At 50.0% G+C, this 15869-nt stretch overlaps 1 protein-coding gene across 2 annotated transcripts in view; it reads left to right on the top strand.

Annotated features, from left to right (window-relative positions):
- The first annotated feature begins 2567 nt into the window (after positions 1-2567).
- Positions 2568-15869, top strand: part of GPT2 (glutamic--pyruvic transaminase 2) — a 43215-nt gene continuing 29913 nt past the window's right edge. Inside the window, exons 1-2 of one of the 2 annotated variants that reach the window (XM_010347815.2) lie at positions 2568-2690; positions 2920-3183. In XM_010347815.2, coding sequence (XP_010346117.1) covers positions 2941-3183 — 243 coding nt within the window. In that variant the 5' untranslated portion in view covers positions 2568-2690; positions 2920-2940. The remainder of the gene's footprint in view (positions 2691-2919; positions 3184-15869) is intronic. The other variant, XM_039480493.2, reaches the window with a different exon arrangement.

Below are 15869 nucleotides of genomic sequence, written 5' to 3'. Positions count from 1 at the left end.
TGGGTGGATCACTTGAGGCCAGGAGTTTGAGAACAGCCTGGCCAATATTGGGAAACCCCATTTCTACCAAAAATACACCCCCCACCCCAGAAAAAAATTAGCCAGGTGTGGTGGTGTGCACCTGTAATCCCAGCTACTCAGGAGGCTGAGGCAGAAGAATGGCTTGAATCCAGGAGGCAAAGGTTGCAGTGAGCTGAGATCATGCCACTGCATTCCAGCCTGGGTGACAGTAACAAGTCTCTGTCTCAAAAAAAAAAAAAAAAATCAGATGAGAACAACAAAACAAAATGAACACACACAAACACACACAAAAAGCTCTTGGACTGGGTTAGATATGTTAAAAAAAATAAAAAATAAAAGCAAAGTTCATGCTATTGCCACTACTGTCATCACAACCACAACCCAAAAGCTTTACAACCCAAAAGCTTTTCAAAGGCTCTGTGCATTGCAACAGCAAGCTCAAATTTCCAAACCCAGAGAGCTATACAAGACCGGTCCCTGCATGCATGGGCTGCAGCACTGGGTCAGAAATCACAATTCCTGCTCTCCATTCAGCTGTACCACTTGAATAACTCACCCAACCTCTCTCAGCCTCATCTATAAAGTAGGAATAATACTGCCTGTGCTTTTGGGTAAGAAAGCGCTTTGCAAATTGTACGGTGGTTCACAAGAAACCAAGGATGCTTTTTTTCCCTCATATAATCTCAGAGAGATGGGTTGGCAGAGGGCATATTAGGCACTCGACTTGTTTTTCAATGCTGACGTGGGAGCACACATAAGAAGGCTGTGTGCTTGTTATTGCTTTTCCCAGTTGCGGAAATAGATTTATGACCACCTCTCTAAGCCCCTCCTTCCCTGTCCCTACCAATCAGGGACAGAGACAACAGAAGAACATAGCGTACTGACCCGTGGGTGGACAGCAAGGGACTGCATGGACATCACATGCAGGTCAAGGTCAAGCGTGTTTTGGAGGTGGAGAGTTATGTTTCTGTTTCCTCAACTGGGCAGGTGATAATGACGACGCTGAAGAAGGAACTAAGCTCACTGGGGGAGATTTTTACCTGGAGACTGAATACCTGGCCATCAAGACCTAGTGTAGACACAGGTGTGGGGGTGGAACCAGTATATAAGAAGCCCAAATAACTTTCCAGGGCCCTTGGTGGGCCAAGCCATGTTGCTGACATGGGAATACTCAAAGCTATCTTTGGTTTCTGTTGTTCTCCCCACCTCCTTTCCGCCTTTATTGGCAACCCTTGTATTTAATCACAGTACGAGGTAGGTGTTACCCTGATTTTACGCATGGGAAAACTAGGCTTCATCAAGTCAAGGTAGTACAAAGTCAGATAAACAGTGCATGGCTGTATACAACTGTGAATATTCTGACTCAGGTCTACCTTCCTCCCTGCACTGGGACCCCCCAACTTTCACAAACCTAATGGGGGTATGTGTGTGTGTTGGGATATGGGAGCTCTGGGCTGTTCTTTCTGCTTGAAAACAGCCAGACTCACAGAATTTCCAAGGGAAAGGACCTTAGAGGCTACATAACCCAATTTATTTTGCACGTGGAGAACCTGGGACCGACAGGGAATTTTGTAGATTCTGTATTTGTATTTTTTTATTTTGTAGATTTTGGTGTCTCCATTAGACCCGGAGTCTTCCAGAACTCCGATTTGCGCCACCCTAGGCCACCTCCAGTCTTGCCCTGCTCTTGCTCTGGGCGAGCCAGGAATCCTTTCGCTTGCAGACACAGTTACCAAACATAATAGCCCCCTTGTGCTGGGCATTTATTCCTCAACAAATATTTACTGAGTGACTCCTCTGTGGTGGAAACTGTTGAGGTGCTGCGAATGCCGTGAACAAGAAAGACACTGCCCCTGCCCCTCTGGAGCTTGCACGGTTAGTGGGGGGAGGTAAACCATAAGCCAGTAAAACATAACCGAAGATAATTAAAACAGAAGTGACGGAGGTCGGGGGGTCAGATGGAGCGGTCGGGAAAAGCTGACCGCCTGGCAGATGGTCCTTGAAGTCTCACAACAACCCTCAGAGGCAGTGGGCAGATCCCCGTTTTGCTGAGAAGGAAGCTGGCATTCGGGAGTCGGGGCGGCATGGCCAAGTCCCAGACTCGTCACCCACCTTTCGGCCAGCGCGGGTGAGCGGCGCAGGCACCGTGTGGCCCTGGATGATGAAACTCGGGGGAAGACTGCACCATCTAGCATGCCGCTTCCTTGCAGGTGCTGGCACTGAAGACGGAGTGGGGGGGCAGACACGCCTCTGGGAGAGAGGCTGCAAACAGCTCTAGCTTCGCAGACCTGACCGAGAGCATGGCCACCGCCCGACCCCTCCGGTCTCTCCAGCCCCTCAGCAAGGGACAAAGAGCCCGCCCAGCCCTGGCCACGTTCGGCCAAGCTCTCCTGCCTCCTGTCTGGCCCCCGTCCGGCCCGGCGCGGGGCGTTGTGGGACTTGTAGTTCGCATCGCTCTCCGCAACCTCTCCGTAGCGGCCAGGAGAACTACAAGACCCAGGAGGCAGCGCGCAGGCCTGGGGCGGCCCCGACGGCGGTGGGTGTGCGAACGCAGGGGCCGGGCTGCACGGGCACGGGGCGCTGGGATGCGGCTGCTGGCACAGAGGCCGGAGATCTGCTCCAGGCGCACGAGCTAACCGGACGCGGCGAGGGCCGGTCAGGGGCGACAGGCATGTTGCATACCTGCTCTGGGCGCAGCCTTTGCGAAACCCGGTTGGGTGCGCGTTGGTGCTTTCAGCGGCGCGGTGGAGGGTCCCGGTCGCCGGGGGATGGGCGGCAGCGCCGGAGCCAGGCTGGCACCGCTCGCTGAAAGAGCCCTTGGCTGGGCTTGTGTGGGAGACAACTGCCCGCCTAGGGCAGTGCGAGACGTGTTTGTTCTCTTTCTCTTTTTGTCCCAAGGTTTCCCTCCGCAAGCGCGCGATGCAGCGGGCGGCGGCGCTGGTCCGGCGGGGCTGTGGTCCCCGGACCCCTGGCTCCTGGGGCCGCAACCAGAGCAGCGCGGCCGCCGAGGCCTCGGCGGTGCTCAAGGTGCGGCCCGAGCGCAGCCGGCGCGAGCGCATCCTCACGCCGGAGTCTATGAACCCGCAGGTGAAGGCGGTGGAGTACGCGGTGCGGGGACCCATAGTGCTCAAGGCCGGCGAGATCGAGCTCGAGCTGCAGCGGGTGAGCGCGCGCCGGGGCCCCGGGAGGCTGGGGCCGCTGAGCAAGGGAAGAACCGCAGCAGCCCCAGCTGAGGTCCTCCCCACGATGTCCACCTCCATGGCCAGCTCCTCATTAAGCCAAGCTTGGCTAAAACGAGAGAATGACTCCTCCCGCCCCTTCATCCACTAGTGCCCAGCACCTCACTCAGTGAGGCCTTTCAATACGGTTCACTTGTTGAATTGTATTGGTCAATTGTTGAACGGCCCGTGCTGCCAGGCACCGCGCGTTGTGTGTCTGCCCTACCCTCGTGGAACCAAGATCCATGGAGGGCGGAACATTAAGTGAATGAAGAAAGAAGCAAGAGGGTCTCAGTGTTAAGTTCTTGGAAGAAAGGAATAACGAAGGAGGGTTGGAATGGGGATGGTGGGAGGGAAACCATTTTAGGTAGAGGGGATACAGGGGGCTCTGTGGAAACTTGGGTCTGTTCCCCAGCCTCTTTCTCCGTGTCTTTGGCCTTTAGGGTCTTTGCTAGTCCTGATTCCCAGATGAGTCGTCAGAATTCCTTCCTTTAGGCCCCTCTGAAGCCTTGGCTAACTAGCCACTTCTCTGGTTTGGGGACAGTCACCGAGGTGGGGAACCAGAGGGTTGGGCCTGTTGTGTTTTGGTAAGGAGGCCCTGGGACTTTCTTCGTCTTGTGGCGGGCCCACCTGGCTGGAATCTTGGCTTGAGTTTATAGCGTCATGTATGGCGAATCCACAGCCAGGAGGGATTTCTGCCTCCCCACAACCAGGATGCCTGGGGGTAGGTGATAGAAGTGTCCCTATAAGATAAAGTTCTAGCCTACGTGGAATTCAGGAGGCAGAGCCAAGAGGGATTATCTTAAAAAGTAAACACTGCTAAGATTTCTAAGAAGCTAATAATCACCCAACTGCTTGCTAGAGAGAGTATGACTGAATATAGAGGTGGGAGGGAGGGTCACTTAGTGTCCCATGAATGCATGGCAGTAAGTCTCAGGGGTATCATAACACTTGGCCCCATTCCTGTGGGGACGTGGGGTTTTTAATGAGCTCCTGGCCTCCTGAGACTTTGTTGGGACACCCAGTTCTGCTGACTCAAAACTGAGCTGGAAAAGTCAGAGTCCAGTGTCTCCTGCCGACTCCTTGCAGGGCTAAGTTTAAAGCTGGCTGGGAGGAGGCTGGCTTTGTTTCTGTGCCTCTCTGGCCCAGAGGTGGGCCAGGCAAAGCACATAGGTTGTTGCTGTCTGGCAGGCCGGAGCTGGCCTTCCTTGAGGCAACAGCGTCCCTGCTAAAACACGGCAGGGATTAACGTGTTTCTGGTGTATCACATTACAGCTGATTTCTCTGGTTCCAGAGCTGGCAGGGGTTCCAAGAATTACCTCTGCCTTTTGCTAAATAGCAACTCCTTTGTCCACCCAGTGAGGCTTGAGGATAATGAGGACAGAGGGGCACTGTCTTTGCTTTTGCGTTGTTCTCTGAGCCTGAGTTCCCCTCCCCCGATTCTTTAAGAATGTGGTGGGATTTTTTAGCAGGCAGAATATGTGAGAGCCTTCCAAGTGGGAGCAGTGCTATGAGCAACAGCAGGAAGTTGGGGAGTTGTGGGCATTTGGGGAAGGGGGCTGGTGCTGTTAGTGGAACACTAACAGAGGGATGTGGGAGGTGAATGAGTCAGAAAAGGTGGACTGGAGTCTTGCGTGCTGGGATTAGGACTTCATAGTACGTTTTGGTGGGAGGTGGGAACCAGGAAGGGTTTCTAGCAGGGATGTGGCTTAATGATTGCAGGTGGGCAAATTTCTTGGTCACTGGGCCAGTGGCATCTCTGATTTCTGAGACAGAAGCTCCACATCCCCATATCCTACTCCTGAGTTAGTTGAGCAGTTTTTTTTGGCCACCTACATTTTGTGGTGCTTTCATTCAAGCACGTTCTTCTCTTCTCACTGTGAGTCTCAGTTCCCTGGCTGTGGCTGTTGGCCAGACCAGCTTAGATAGCCTCACTGAAACCCTTCCTTCTTGGGAGACAGCCCCGCTTCCGTTTGTTAGCTTAAACAGTGCTCCTTCTGTGAGAACCACATTTCCCCAGTCCTTTCTTTTTATTTATTTATGGCTTTCCTTAACTTTGCCTAGCTTTGGTTTTTCTACTCCTGTATTGAATTGTTGTGATCAAAACTGGTTTGTTGGAGGCTGGCCGCGGTGGCTCACACCTGTAATCCCAACACTTTGGGAGCCTTTAGGCGGATGGATCACTTGAGGTCAGGAATTTGAGAGCAGCCTGGCCAACATAACAAGACCCCATCTCTACTAAAAACACAAAAATTAGTTGGGCGTGGTGGCACACACCTGTAATCCCAGCTACTCTGCAGGCTGAGTTAGGAGAATTGCTTGAACCTGGGAGGTGGAGGTGGCAGTGAGCCGAGATCGTGCCACTGCACTCCAGCCTGGGCAACAGAGTAAGACTCCAACTCAAAAAAACCCAAAAAAACAAAAACCTGGTTGGTTAAAGATGGGATGGGCTACGATTTATAGCAGGCGTCCCCAAACTTTTTACACAGGGGGTCAGTTCACTGTCCCTCAGACCGTTGGAGGGCCACCACATACTGTGCTCTCACTGACCACCAATGAAAGACGTGCCCCTTCCTGAAGTGCAGCGGGGGGCCGGATAAATGGCCTCAGGGGGCCGCAGTTTGGGGATGCCTGATTTATAGGGAGTAGGGTGACTTGGGATGAATTCTATATCCATTCTGGGCCTCAGTTTCCCTAAACAGATGTGGCCTGGCTGGGCCAGGGTTCCCCCCTGCCCTCAGTTTTATACCTCCTTGTCCATTTAAAACTGTCCTTGGGGACTCAAGGTGACTCTTGGTGGTACCAAGGCCTTCATGCTGTATATGGAATTCTTTTACCAGGTGCTCTGCAAATAGTACGGGCTGTTTGGCTGGATATGTCGCTTTGGTGTTTGACTTTGGGTGGCTGGCAGAGCTGAGTCTCCATCCTTTATGATTCTTTAGGAACAGAGCCTGAAGGAGGTGGGGAGGTGAGCTAAGGGCTGTGAAAGGGGCTGTTCTCTTGCAGCCCCAACTGTGTGCTCTGAGAGGGGCCCTGCTTCTCCCTGACAGCAGCTCCAAGGAGAGAACCTATCTTAGCTTTTCAGATCCTGGTGTTCACTGTGAGCAGCACTTAAAAATAAGCTGCAATTAAAGGGAGTTTTGAAAAGATCTGACAGTTCTTCCTCAACCTACTTTTTCCCTTGCTTAATTGGGGGATGGGTGTTGGGGATTGGTACAAGTGGAGACAGAGGAATGGCTTTGCTTCTAGTTGTAAGGCAATAGTCAGGGCAAACATTCAGAACTGACGGGAAGACTGGTCACGTCTGCATGCGTTGTATCCAAACAAAAGTAAAAGCAGAGGGTGCTAAGGCACGTGGCTATAGTTAGCTGAGAACTAAGATTGGAAACCCTGGATGTGCCAAGCACAGGTGGTGAATCTCATTCATTTTCTATGGCATTGAGATGCTACTTTATTTATTTTTGTTTGTTTTTGAGACACACTCTTGTTGTCCAGGCTGGAGTGCAATGATGTGATCTTGGCTCACTGCAACCTCCGCCTCCTGGGTTCAAGCAATTCTCCTGCCTCAGCCTCCTGAGTAGCTGGGATTACAGGCAGGCACCACCATGCCCGGCTAATTTTGTATTTTTAGTAGAGACGGGCTTTCTCCATGTTGATCAGACTGGTCTCAAACTTCTGACCTCAGGTGATCCACCTGCCTCCCAAAGTGCTGGGATTACAGGCGTGAGCCACCATGCCCAGCCTTTATTTTTTTGAGACAGGCTCTTGCTCTGTTGCCTAGGTGGGAATGCAGTGGCACAGTCATGGCTCACTGCAGCCTTGAACTCCTGGGCTCAAGCCATTCTCCAACCTCCGCCTCCTGAGCAGCTTGGACTACAGATGTGCACCACCATGCCTGGCTAATGTTTAAATTTTTTGTAGAGACCATGTCTTAGTATGTTGCTTAGGGTGGTCTCAAACTCCTGGCTTCAAGCAGTCCTCCCACCTTGGCCTCCTAAAGTACTGGGTGGGTGGGCATGAGCCACCACACCCAGCTACTTTTTCTTGTGTAATTATTATTAAATAATAATACTAATTATTGTTAATTATAGCTGTTCAGCCAGACATCCCATACTGTTTGCAGAGCACCTGGCAAAAGGATTCCATAGTTCTGTCGCCCAGACAGGCATGCAGTGGCACAATCTCAGCTCACTGCAGCCTCGACTTCCTGGGCTCAAACAGTCATTACACCTTAGTCTCCTGAGCAAATTAAACCATGCCTGGCTAATTTTTGCATTTTTTGGTAGAGACAAGGTTTTGCCATGTTGCCCAGGCTGTTGATTTTTTTTTTTTTTTTTTTTTTTTTTTAAGAGACAGGGTCTCGCTCTTTTTCCTAGGCTGGAGTGCAGTGGCGCAGTCATAGCTCACTGTAACCTCAAATTCCTGAACTCAAGCAATCTTCCTGCCTCAGCCTCTTTAGAAACTAGGACTTCAGGCGTGCGCTACCATGCTGGCTACTTTCCTGTTTTTGTAGAGATGGGATCTTGCTTACGTTGTCCCAGCTTGTCTCAAACTGCTGGCCTTGGGCGATCCTCCCACCTCAGCTTCCCAAAGCGCCAGGATTACTTGTGTGTGAGCCACTGTGCCTGGCCTAGATTCTACTTTAAAATGTGTAGTGCAGGCTTCCAATAGGATGAACCCTTCACATACCCAGCCTTTCCAAGTCAGTCACCACACATGTCCTGGGCTCTGCCTTTGTGTGCTATGGGCCTCAGGCAAGTCATTTTCCCTTCTGCAAAATGAGGCCAGTTTATTTCTCTGAAAGACTAGTTTGAAATGTTAGTGATATAATAATACACACACAGAAAAATAAAATAAAATATAAAGAGATGTTAGTGATAATGCTTTGAACAGCTGTGAAGCTAATTAGAACTGCCAAGTCTTGGTTCTCAAGCTAATGAGAATGGCCTGGGGATGAGGTGCTGAGGGTCCTCGTCTTTCCTACCTCCTGAGGCTCTGGATCTGGGAAGTGCTCTGTGGGGTTCCTTTTTCCTCTCGGGCCTCTGCCTTGCTATTCGGAGCAACTCCCACTATCCTGTTTGGAATTTGGAGTTTATCCTTTCACCTCTGCTTCTGCCTTTGGAATCTAGGCTTTTATAGTTGACCACCCCGCAGATTCCAGAGTTCAGGGGCCTGCACCCGGCCTGCCCTGCCTCAGTGATCAGATAGCTCCGCCCTGGGGTCTCTCGCCTGCGCTCTCAGCCACAGATAGTGCGGCTGCAGCTCCAGTTTTTTCTGGCTTCACTTGTCTTTCTGTTTTGGGACCCCATCTTGTGCAGAGCCTCCTCTCTTAAATGGACCTGTTTCAGGGACCATGGGGTCTAGTTGGCATTTGTCTCTGGGGCCTCTTGCTAGAGCTGTCTGTAGGACTTTCTGCCCGTTAAAGCCCCAGTCAGTGCTCTTTTGGGGGTCAGGAACCCAGGGGCACTTTGACATCATGCTCCCAGGCCTGGGGCCAGCGGGTCCTCTCTCCCACGGCCTGCCTTCTCCTTCCGCGCACCCTCTTCTTATTCTTCACCAGCCTAGACTCTGGAGGGTGGCTGTCTCATCTGTGCTGCTCATGGCTGTCACTGGGACATGGGTGACCAGTATTTGTTGAATAGGAGGAAAGTTCTCTGCCAGCCTTTCTGCCCACAGGCCGTGTGAAGTGACCATAGATAGGCCTTGCATAAGGAAATGGCCTTGTGCCTATTTTTTTCTCTCCTTTTTTATTGAGGGGGAGACAAATATAATTGGCAAAGAAAAATTGTATATATTCAAGGGACACATTGTGATGGTTTGATATTACATTGTGTATGTAATATGACATGGAAATGGTTACCACAGTTACTTATTAATATTCCATCCTTTACCACACATAGTCACCATCTGTGTGTGTGTATGTGCTGAGGACACTTAAGCCCTGTTCTCAGCAAATTTCAAGTAAAAAATGATAGTTTTTTTTTTGAGACGGAGTTTTGCTCTTGTTGCCCAGGCTGGAGTGCCGTGGCTTGATCTCCACCTCCCTTGTTCAAGGGATTCTCCTGCCTCAGCCTCCCGAGTAGCTGGGATTACAGGCATGTGCCACCACACCCAGTTAATTTTGTGTTTTTAGTAGAGACGGAGTTTCTCCATGTTGGTCAGGCTGGTCTTGAACTCCCAACCTTAGGTGATATGCACACCTTGGCCTCCCAAAGTGCTGGGATTACAGGTGTGAGACACTGCACCTGGCCAAAAATAAGTTTTCTTAACTATAGTCACCATGCTGTACATTAGATCCCGAGGTCTTACTCATCTTTTTAAAAAGTATTTTTTAATTTTTGTGGGTATATGGTAGGTGTTTTGTTGGTTTGGTTTTGTTTTTTGAGATGGAGTCTTGCTCTGTCACCAGGCTGGGAGTGCAGTGACGTGATCTCGGCTAACTGCAATCTCCGCCTCCCAGATTCCAGCCATTCCTCCACCTCAGCCTCCTGAGTGGTTGGGACTATAGGTGTGCACCATCACACCCTGCTAATTTTTTGTGTTTTAGTAGAGACTGGGTTTCACCATATTGGCCAGGATGGTCTTGATCTCCTGACTTCATGATCTGCCTGCCTCAGCGTCTCAAAGTGCTGGGATTATAGGTGTGAGCCACTGCACCTGGCTGTTAGGTATATTAATTATGGGGTATACCAGACATTTTGGTACAGGCATGTAGCGTGTAATAATTTCATCAAGGTACAGTTCAAGATGAGATTTGGGAAGAAAAAGAAGTAAAAAAAAAATAATCCCATCAAAGTAAATGAGGTATTTATCCCCTCCAGCATTTATCCTTTGTCTTACAAACAATCCAATCATGCTCTTTTAGTTATTTTTAAATGTGCAATTAAATAATTATTGACTATAGTTACCCTGCTGTGCTGTCGAATACTAGATCATTCTCTCTACTTTTTGGTACCCATTAACCATCTCCACTTTCCCCCACTTACCCACACTGCCCTTAACAGACTCTGTCCATCTTCATGAGTTTAGTTTTTAAAAATTTTTAGCTCCCATAAATAAGTGAGAATATGCAAAATATGTCATTTTATGACTGAGAATTTGTGCCCTTTGATCAACATTGCTGCATTTCCTCTCCCACCACCCCGCTGCTGGCGTCTACCACCTCTGCTTTTATTAGTTCAACTTTTTTTTTTTTTTTAATTGAAACAGAGTTTCGCTCTTGTTGCCCAGGCTGGAGTGCAATGGCGCAATCCTGGCTCACCGCAACCTCTGCCTCCCAGGTTCTAGTGATTCTCCTGCCTCAGCCTCACGAGTAGCTAGGATTACAGGCATGTGCCACCATGCCCAGCTAATTTTGTAATTTTGGTAGACGTGGTTTCTCCATGTTGGTCAGGCTGGTCTCAAGTTCAACTTTTTTTTTTTTTTTTTTGAGACGGAGTTTCACTCTTGTTACCCAGGCTGGAGTGCAATGGCGCGATCTCGGCTCACTGCAACCTCCGCCACCTGGGCTCAGGCAATTCTGCCTCAGCCTCCTGAGTAGCTAGGATTACAGGCACGAGCCACCATGCCCAGCTAATTTTTTTGTATTTTTAGTAGAGATGGGGTTTCACCATGTTGACCAGGATGGTCTCGATCTCTCGACCTCGTGATCCACCCGCCTCGGCCTCCCAAAGTGCTGGGATTACAGGCTTGAGCCACCGTGCCCGGCTTCAAGTTCAACTTTTTTAGATTGGTTAAACATTCCACATATAAGTGAGCTTATACCAGGTGTCCCCAAACTACGGCCCGCGGGCTGCATGCAGCCTCCTGAGGCCATTTATTTGGCCCCCCGCCTCATTTCAGGAAGGGGCACCTCTTTCATTGGTGGTCAGTGAGAGGAGCACAGTATGTGGCGGCCTTCCAAGGGTCTGAGGGACAGTGAACTGGCCCCTGTGTAAAAAGTTTGGGGACGCCTGGATTATACAGTATTTGTCTTTCTGTGTCTGGCTTATTTCACTTCACATAGTGTCCTCCAGGTTCATCCATATTGTTGCAAATGGCGGGATTTTCTTTTTCTTTTTTTAAATGGTTGAATAATAGTCCATTGTATATAATAGTCCATTGTACCATATCTTTATCCGTTCACCTGTTGACGGACACTTAGGTGGATTCCATATCTTGGCTCTTAGGAATAGTGCTGCAGTGAACAAGGGAGTGCAGACAACTCTTCAAGATACTTACTTCATTTCCTTCAGATCTGTACCCAGCAGTGGGATTGCTGGATCCTAGGGTAGTTCTATATTTAATTTTTTGAGGAATCTCCAAACTGTTTTCCATAATGGAAATGGAAATTGGTGGGAATGTAAATTGGTATGGATTCACTAAATCCGAGGATGCTCGAGTGCCTGATGTAAATGGTGTAGTATTTGCCTATGACCTATGCATATCCTCCTGTATATTTTAAATCATCTCTACAGCCTCTATAGATTACTTATAATATGTAGTACATACTGTGTACATAATCATTCTACTCTTGTTTTTGAGGGAACAATGACAAGACAAGTCTGTGTTGAGTACAGGTGCAGGGTTTTTTCCTGAGTATTTTGGACCCACGGTTGGTTGAGTCCGTGGATGCTGGATCCACGGATGCGGAGGCTGACAGCATTCCCTTCCTAGGGCCGCCTTTTTGTTTGTTTCCTTTGCTGTGCCTTGTACTTGTTAGAATCATCCATCTGCCTGTGACCCTCATGCTGGTGCCGGGCTTGTGGGCTGGGGAGGACATTGTTTTCTTCTCTCTGCTATCGCCCTCTGAAATATGCCGTATCCAGAGCTCAGGGTTGTTGTGGGGCATGGCCTCCCCTGATCCCTGCTTGAGCCAAAGTGGCGGGAGGGGACCCTTCCCTGGGAAGGACATTTCCTCCGTGCTGCACAAGGGAGGCAGGATGTATGCGGGCGAATTCGAAGGTGGCTCTAGAATGCCGTGAGAGGAATCAGGATGCTATGGCTCGTTAGTCCCTCTGAGCTGGCAGGGCCCTGAGGGCAGGGTGGGGGTGAGGTTCCCATGGGTGCTGTGCCTGTGGGCCCTGGGCCAGTTACTGTGAGAGTCACTATGGGGAGTCTACCCCAGGCTCTTGGTATTTCCTGCCCCATGTAGATCTTGAGTGCCCAGATGCAAGAGTATGCTCAGGACAGCCGCCTCTGCATGGTGGTCCTTGTCTGGGTGAGATGGTTTCTTTGCCCATTGCGGGCAGACATTGTCCTGATCCCCAGCTCATCCATCATGGAAAAGTGTCCGGGGTCTGCAGGCACCAAGACCCAAGAATGGAGATGCTGCATTCCCAGGCTCCCCAGTGGCAGGCCCTTCATTGGTTGAGCAGTGCAGGGGAGGGCATGGGAAAGGAGCATTCAGGGCTCTGTTCCAGGTGTTATTCTCTTACTGTGTTGGGCTGGCCCAGGGCCCACAGCTGTGTGTTGGTTCCTGGGCCTCACAACTGTGACAGATTTATTCCCTATGAAGAATGGGCTGTAGCCACACCCCAGAAATCTCCTGGGTTCAGCAAGCTAGGCCTGGGGGCTGCAGCAATTCAGTCAGGCTGAGCAAGGGCCCTATTGCCAGGAACCCAGGCCAGTGCCAAGGGGTGGATCGGGCCTGTCCCTTTGCACATAGAGTCTTGGGTAACTGCTCACACCCTCAGCCTTCTGGGCTCCTGCCTGTGGGATGAGCATGGCGTAGCCTAGAAGCTTCCTTTTCTAGGTAAAGGGGGAAGCAGTGTGGATTCCTTAGTGTGTTCTGATAGCCATTGTCACTACGTACTTCTTTGAGTCTTTACATCTCCTTCTGCTGCATTTTAAAGCATTTTCATAGTAAGTAGTTTGGCCTAATAAAACATTTTTATAGCCAAAAAAAAAAAAATTAGCCAAGTGCGGTGGTGGGTGCCTGTAGCCGGAGCCTCTCCAGAGTGCCTGCTCCCCTCCCCAGCCTACCCCTGTGCGGTGGGCAGTGCTGCCCTGGCCTTGGCTCTCCGGACATAGTGGCTGCATCTGGATGCCACTTGGAATCTTTATCCATGTTGGTGAGACACTGAAGAACTCAGTGGACAGGGTACAAGGGGCTTAGAGAGCCCCTTCTCCCAGAAACATAGTTTGTGGGACTTATGCCCTGCTTATGAAGGTCCAGAGCCACTTCTGGGGCATCTTCCTCTGTCCCCAGTGCCTCCTCAGTTAGGGCTTAGGGGTGGCACACTAGGGCCAGAAAAGCTGCTTTTGACTCTCAAGCCCACTGATTTGTTGTTGTTTTTAAGAGGCAGGGTCAGGCCAGGTATGGTGGCTCACACCTATAATCCCAGCACTTGGGGAGGCTGAGGCTGGCAGATCACTTGAGCTTAGGATTTTGAGACCAGCCTTGGAAATATCGTGAAACCCCATGTTTCCATTAAAATACATAATACAAAAAAAAAAAAAAAGTCTCCATTAAAATTAAATTAGCAAGGCATGGTGATGCCTGCCTACAGTCCCAGCCACATGGGAGGCTGAGGCATGAGATCACTTGAACCTGGGAGGTGGAGGTTGCAGTGACCGAGATCACACCACTGCCCTCCAGCCTGGGCAACAAAGGGAAACCCTCTCTTGAAGAAAAAAAAAAAAGAAAAGAAAAGACAGGGTCTGGTCTCATTCTGATGCCCCGGCTGGAATGTAGTGACATGATCATAGCTTACTGAAACCTTGAACTCCTAGGCTCAAGTGATACTTCTTTCACTTCAGCCTCCCCATAGCTGGGGCTACAGGCATGTGCCACCATGCCTGGATACTGTTAATTTTTTGTAGAAATGAGGTCTTGATGTGTTGCCCAGGCTGTTGTTGAACTCCTGGCCTCAAGGGATCTTCCTGCCTTGGCCTCCCAAAGTGCTGGAATTAAAGGTGTGAGTCACCATGTCCAGTCACTGTTTTTTAACTTAAGGTGTATATTACTAATTCTGAAAAGGCCGTGTCTTCTAAAGTTGCTTTTTTTTTTTTTTTTTTTTTTTTTTTGAGATGGAGTCTTGCTCTGTCGCCCAGGCTAGAGAGCAATCTCAGCTCACTGCAACCTCTGCCTCTCGGGTTCACAGCTTCCTGAGTAGCTGGGATTACAGGCACCCACTACCGCACTTGGCTAATTTTTTTGTGTTTTTAATACAGATGGGATTTCACCATCTTGGCCAGGCTGGTCTCAAACTCCTGACTTTGTGATCCACCTGCCTCGCCCTCCCAAAGTGCTGGGATTACAGGCGTGAGCCACCACGCCTGGCCTTAAAGTTGCTTTTATTCACACATTGCCTGAAAAGGAGAAAAGACAAGTGTCACAAGCACAGAGTTACGTAAGTCTGTAAAATTTGTGTTTGGGGTACCTTTGGGGAAGGGAGACAGGACAATGGCCGGGCCCTCCCACCCGGGCCGTGGCCACCACCTTGCCAAGCTCGTTTTTCTTCCTGCTGTGACTCTGGCAACCTTGTTCCTGGGCTGGCTTTTGTAAGATGATATTCGTACTTTGCCCAGGGCTTTCACTGTTTGTCTCAGGTAATCCTCTCAGCTGCCCTGGGAAGTCCTTGAACTGTTGTTGATTGCAGTTCTTCCAGTGGCTAATTCTGGATTTGTCAGGGAAATGTGCAGGATTCCCATGTTTCCAGGTCCCCGTAATTTTCTATGTCAAACTCTGCTTTCACCTTTGCAGCAGCCGGGATATCCTTCTGTCACTTCCCCAGTGACATCGCAAGGGTCTCGGAGTTCTCTCTGTGATCTCTCTTCTGTGCTACACGTGTTGCTCAGGCAGTGGCCTCAGTTTTGCTCTTCATTCAGTCTTTTTATCCCTGATGCTTTTTTTAAAAAAATGTGAAAATCAGCCCACATTTTTCATTCTGCAAAATGCAGGTTGCAAGAGAATGATCCTGACGATTCCCTGCTGATCCGTATCTTCCGGTTGGGAGGGTGTCCTCAGTGTCCCTGGCCATTCACTTAGGCCATCGAGGTAAAGCTGCACCTGGGGCAGGGTGCAGGGGAGTCTGGGACCCTGTGTCCCTGACATTTGGCATGATCTACTGCTGGCCCCTGCCTTCCTCCCACACATCTGGCCTGGAGCCGCCTTTTAGATTTCCCTGTGCGGTGGCAGTCAGGCCATGGAGCAGCAGCTGTTCAGGGTCCTTGGGCAGCCAGGGAAGGTCTTCCAGCCTTTCTGGAAAGTGGGAGGCAGAGGAGGAGCATAGTGGTTAAGAAGAGTGAACTTGGAATCCGGCTTACTGTGCTTATAGTCAATTGCAGCACTTAACATTAATCAGTTATGTGGCTGGGCACAGTGGCTCACCCCTGTAATTCCAATACTTTGGGAGGCCAAGGCAGAGGATCGCCTGAGCCCAGAAGGTTGGGGCTGCAGTAAACCAGGATCACACCACTGCACTCCAGCCTGAGTGACAGAGCGAGACCCTGTTTCTACAAAATAGTAATAATAAGTAATAAATAAAATTATGTTGGCCGGGTATGATGGCTCACGCCTATAATCTCAGCACTTTGGGAGGCCGGGGTGGATGGATCACATGAGGCCAGGAGTTGGAGACCAGCCTGGCCAACATGGTGAAATTCTGTCTCTACTAAAAATATAAAAATTAGGCAGGTGTGATGATA

This window comes from Saimiri boliviensis, chromosome 1 (genome assembly GCF_048565385.1).
Source record: "Saimiri boliviensis isolate mSaiBol1 chromosome 1, mSaiBol1.pri, whole genome shotgun sequence".
Taxonomy (NCBI): domain Eukaryota; kingdom Metazoa; phylum Chordata; class Mammalia; order Primates; family Cebidae; genus Saimiri; species Saimiri boliviensis.
This window is presented reverse-complemented; position numbering and strand designations above follow the sequence as displayed.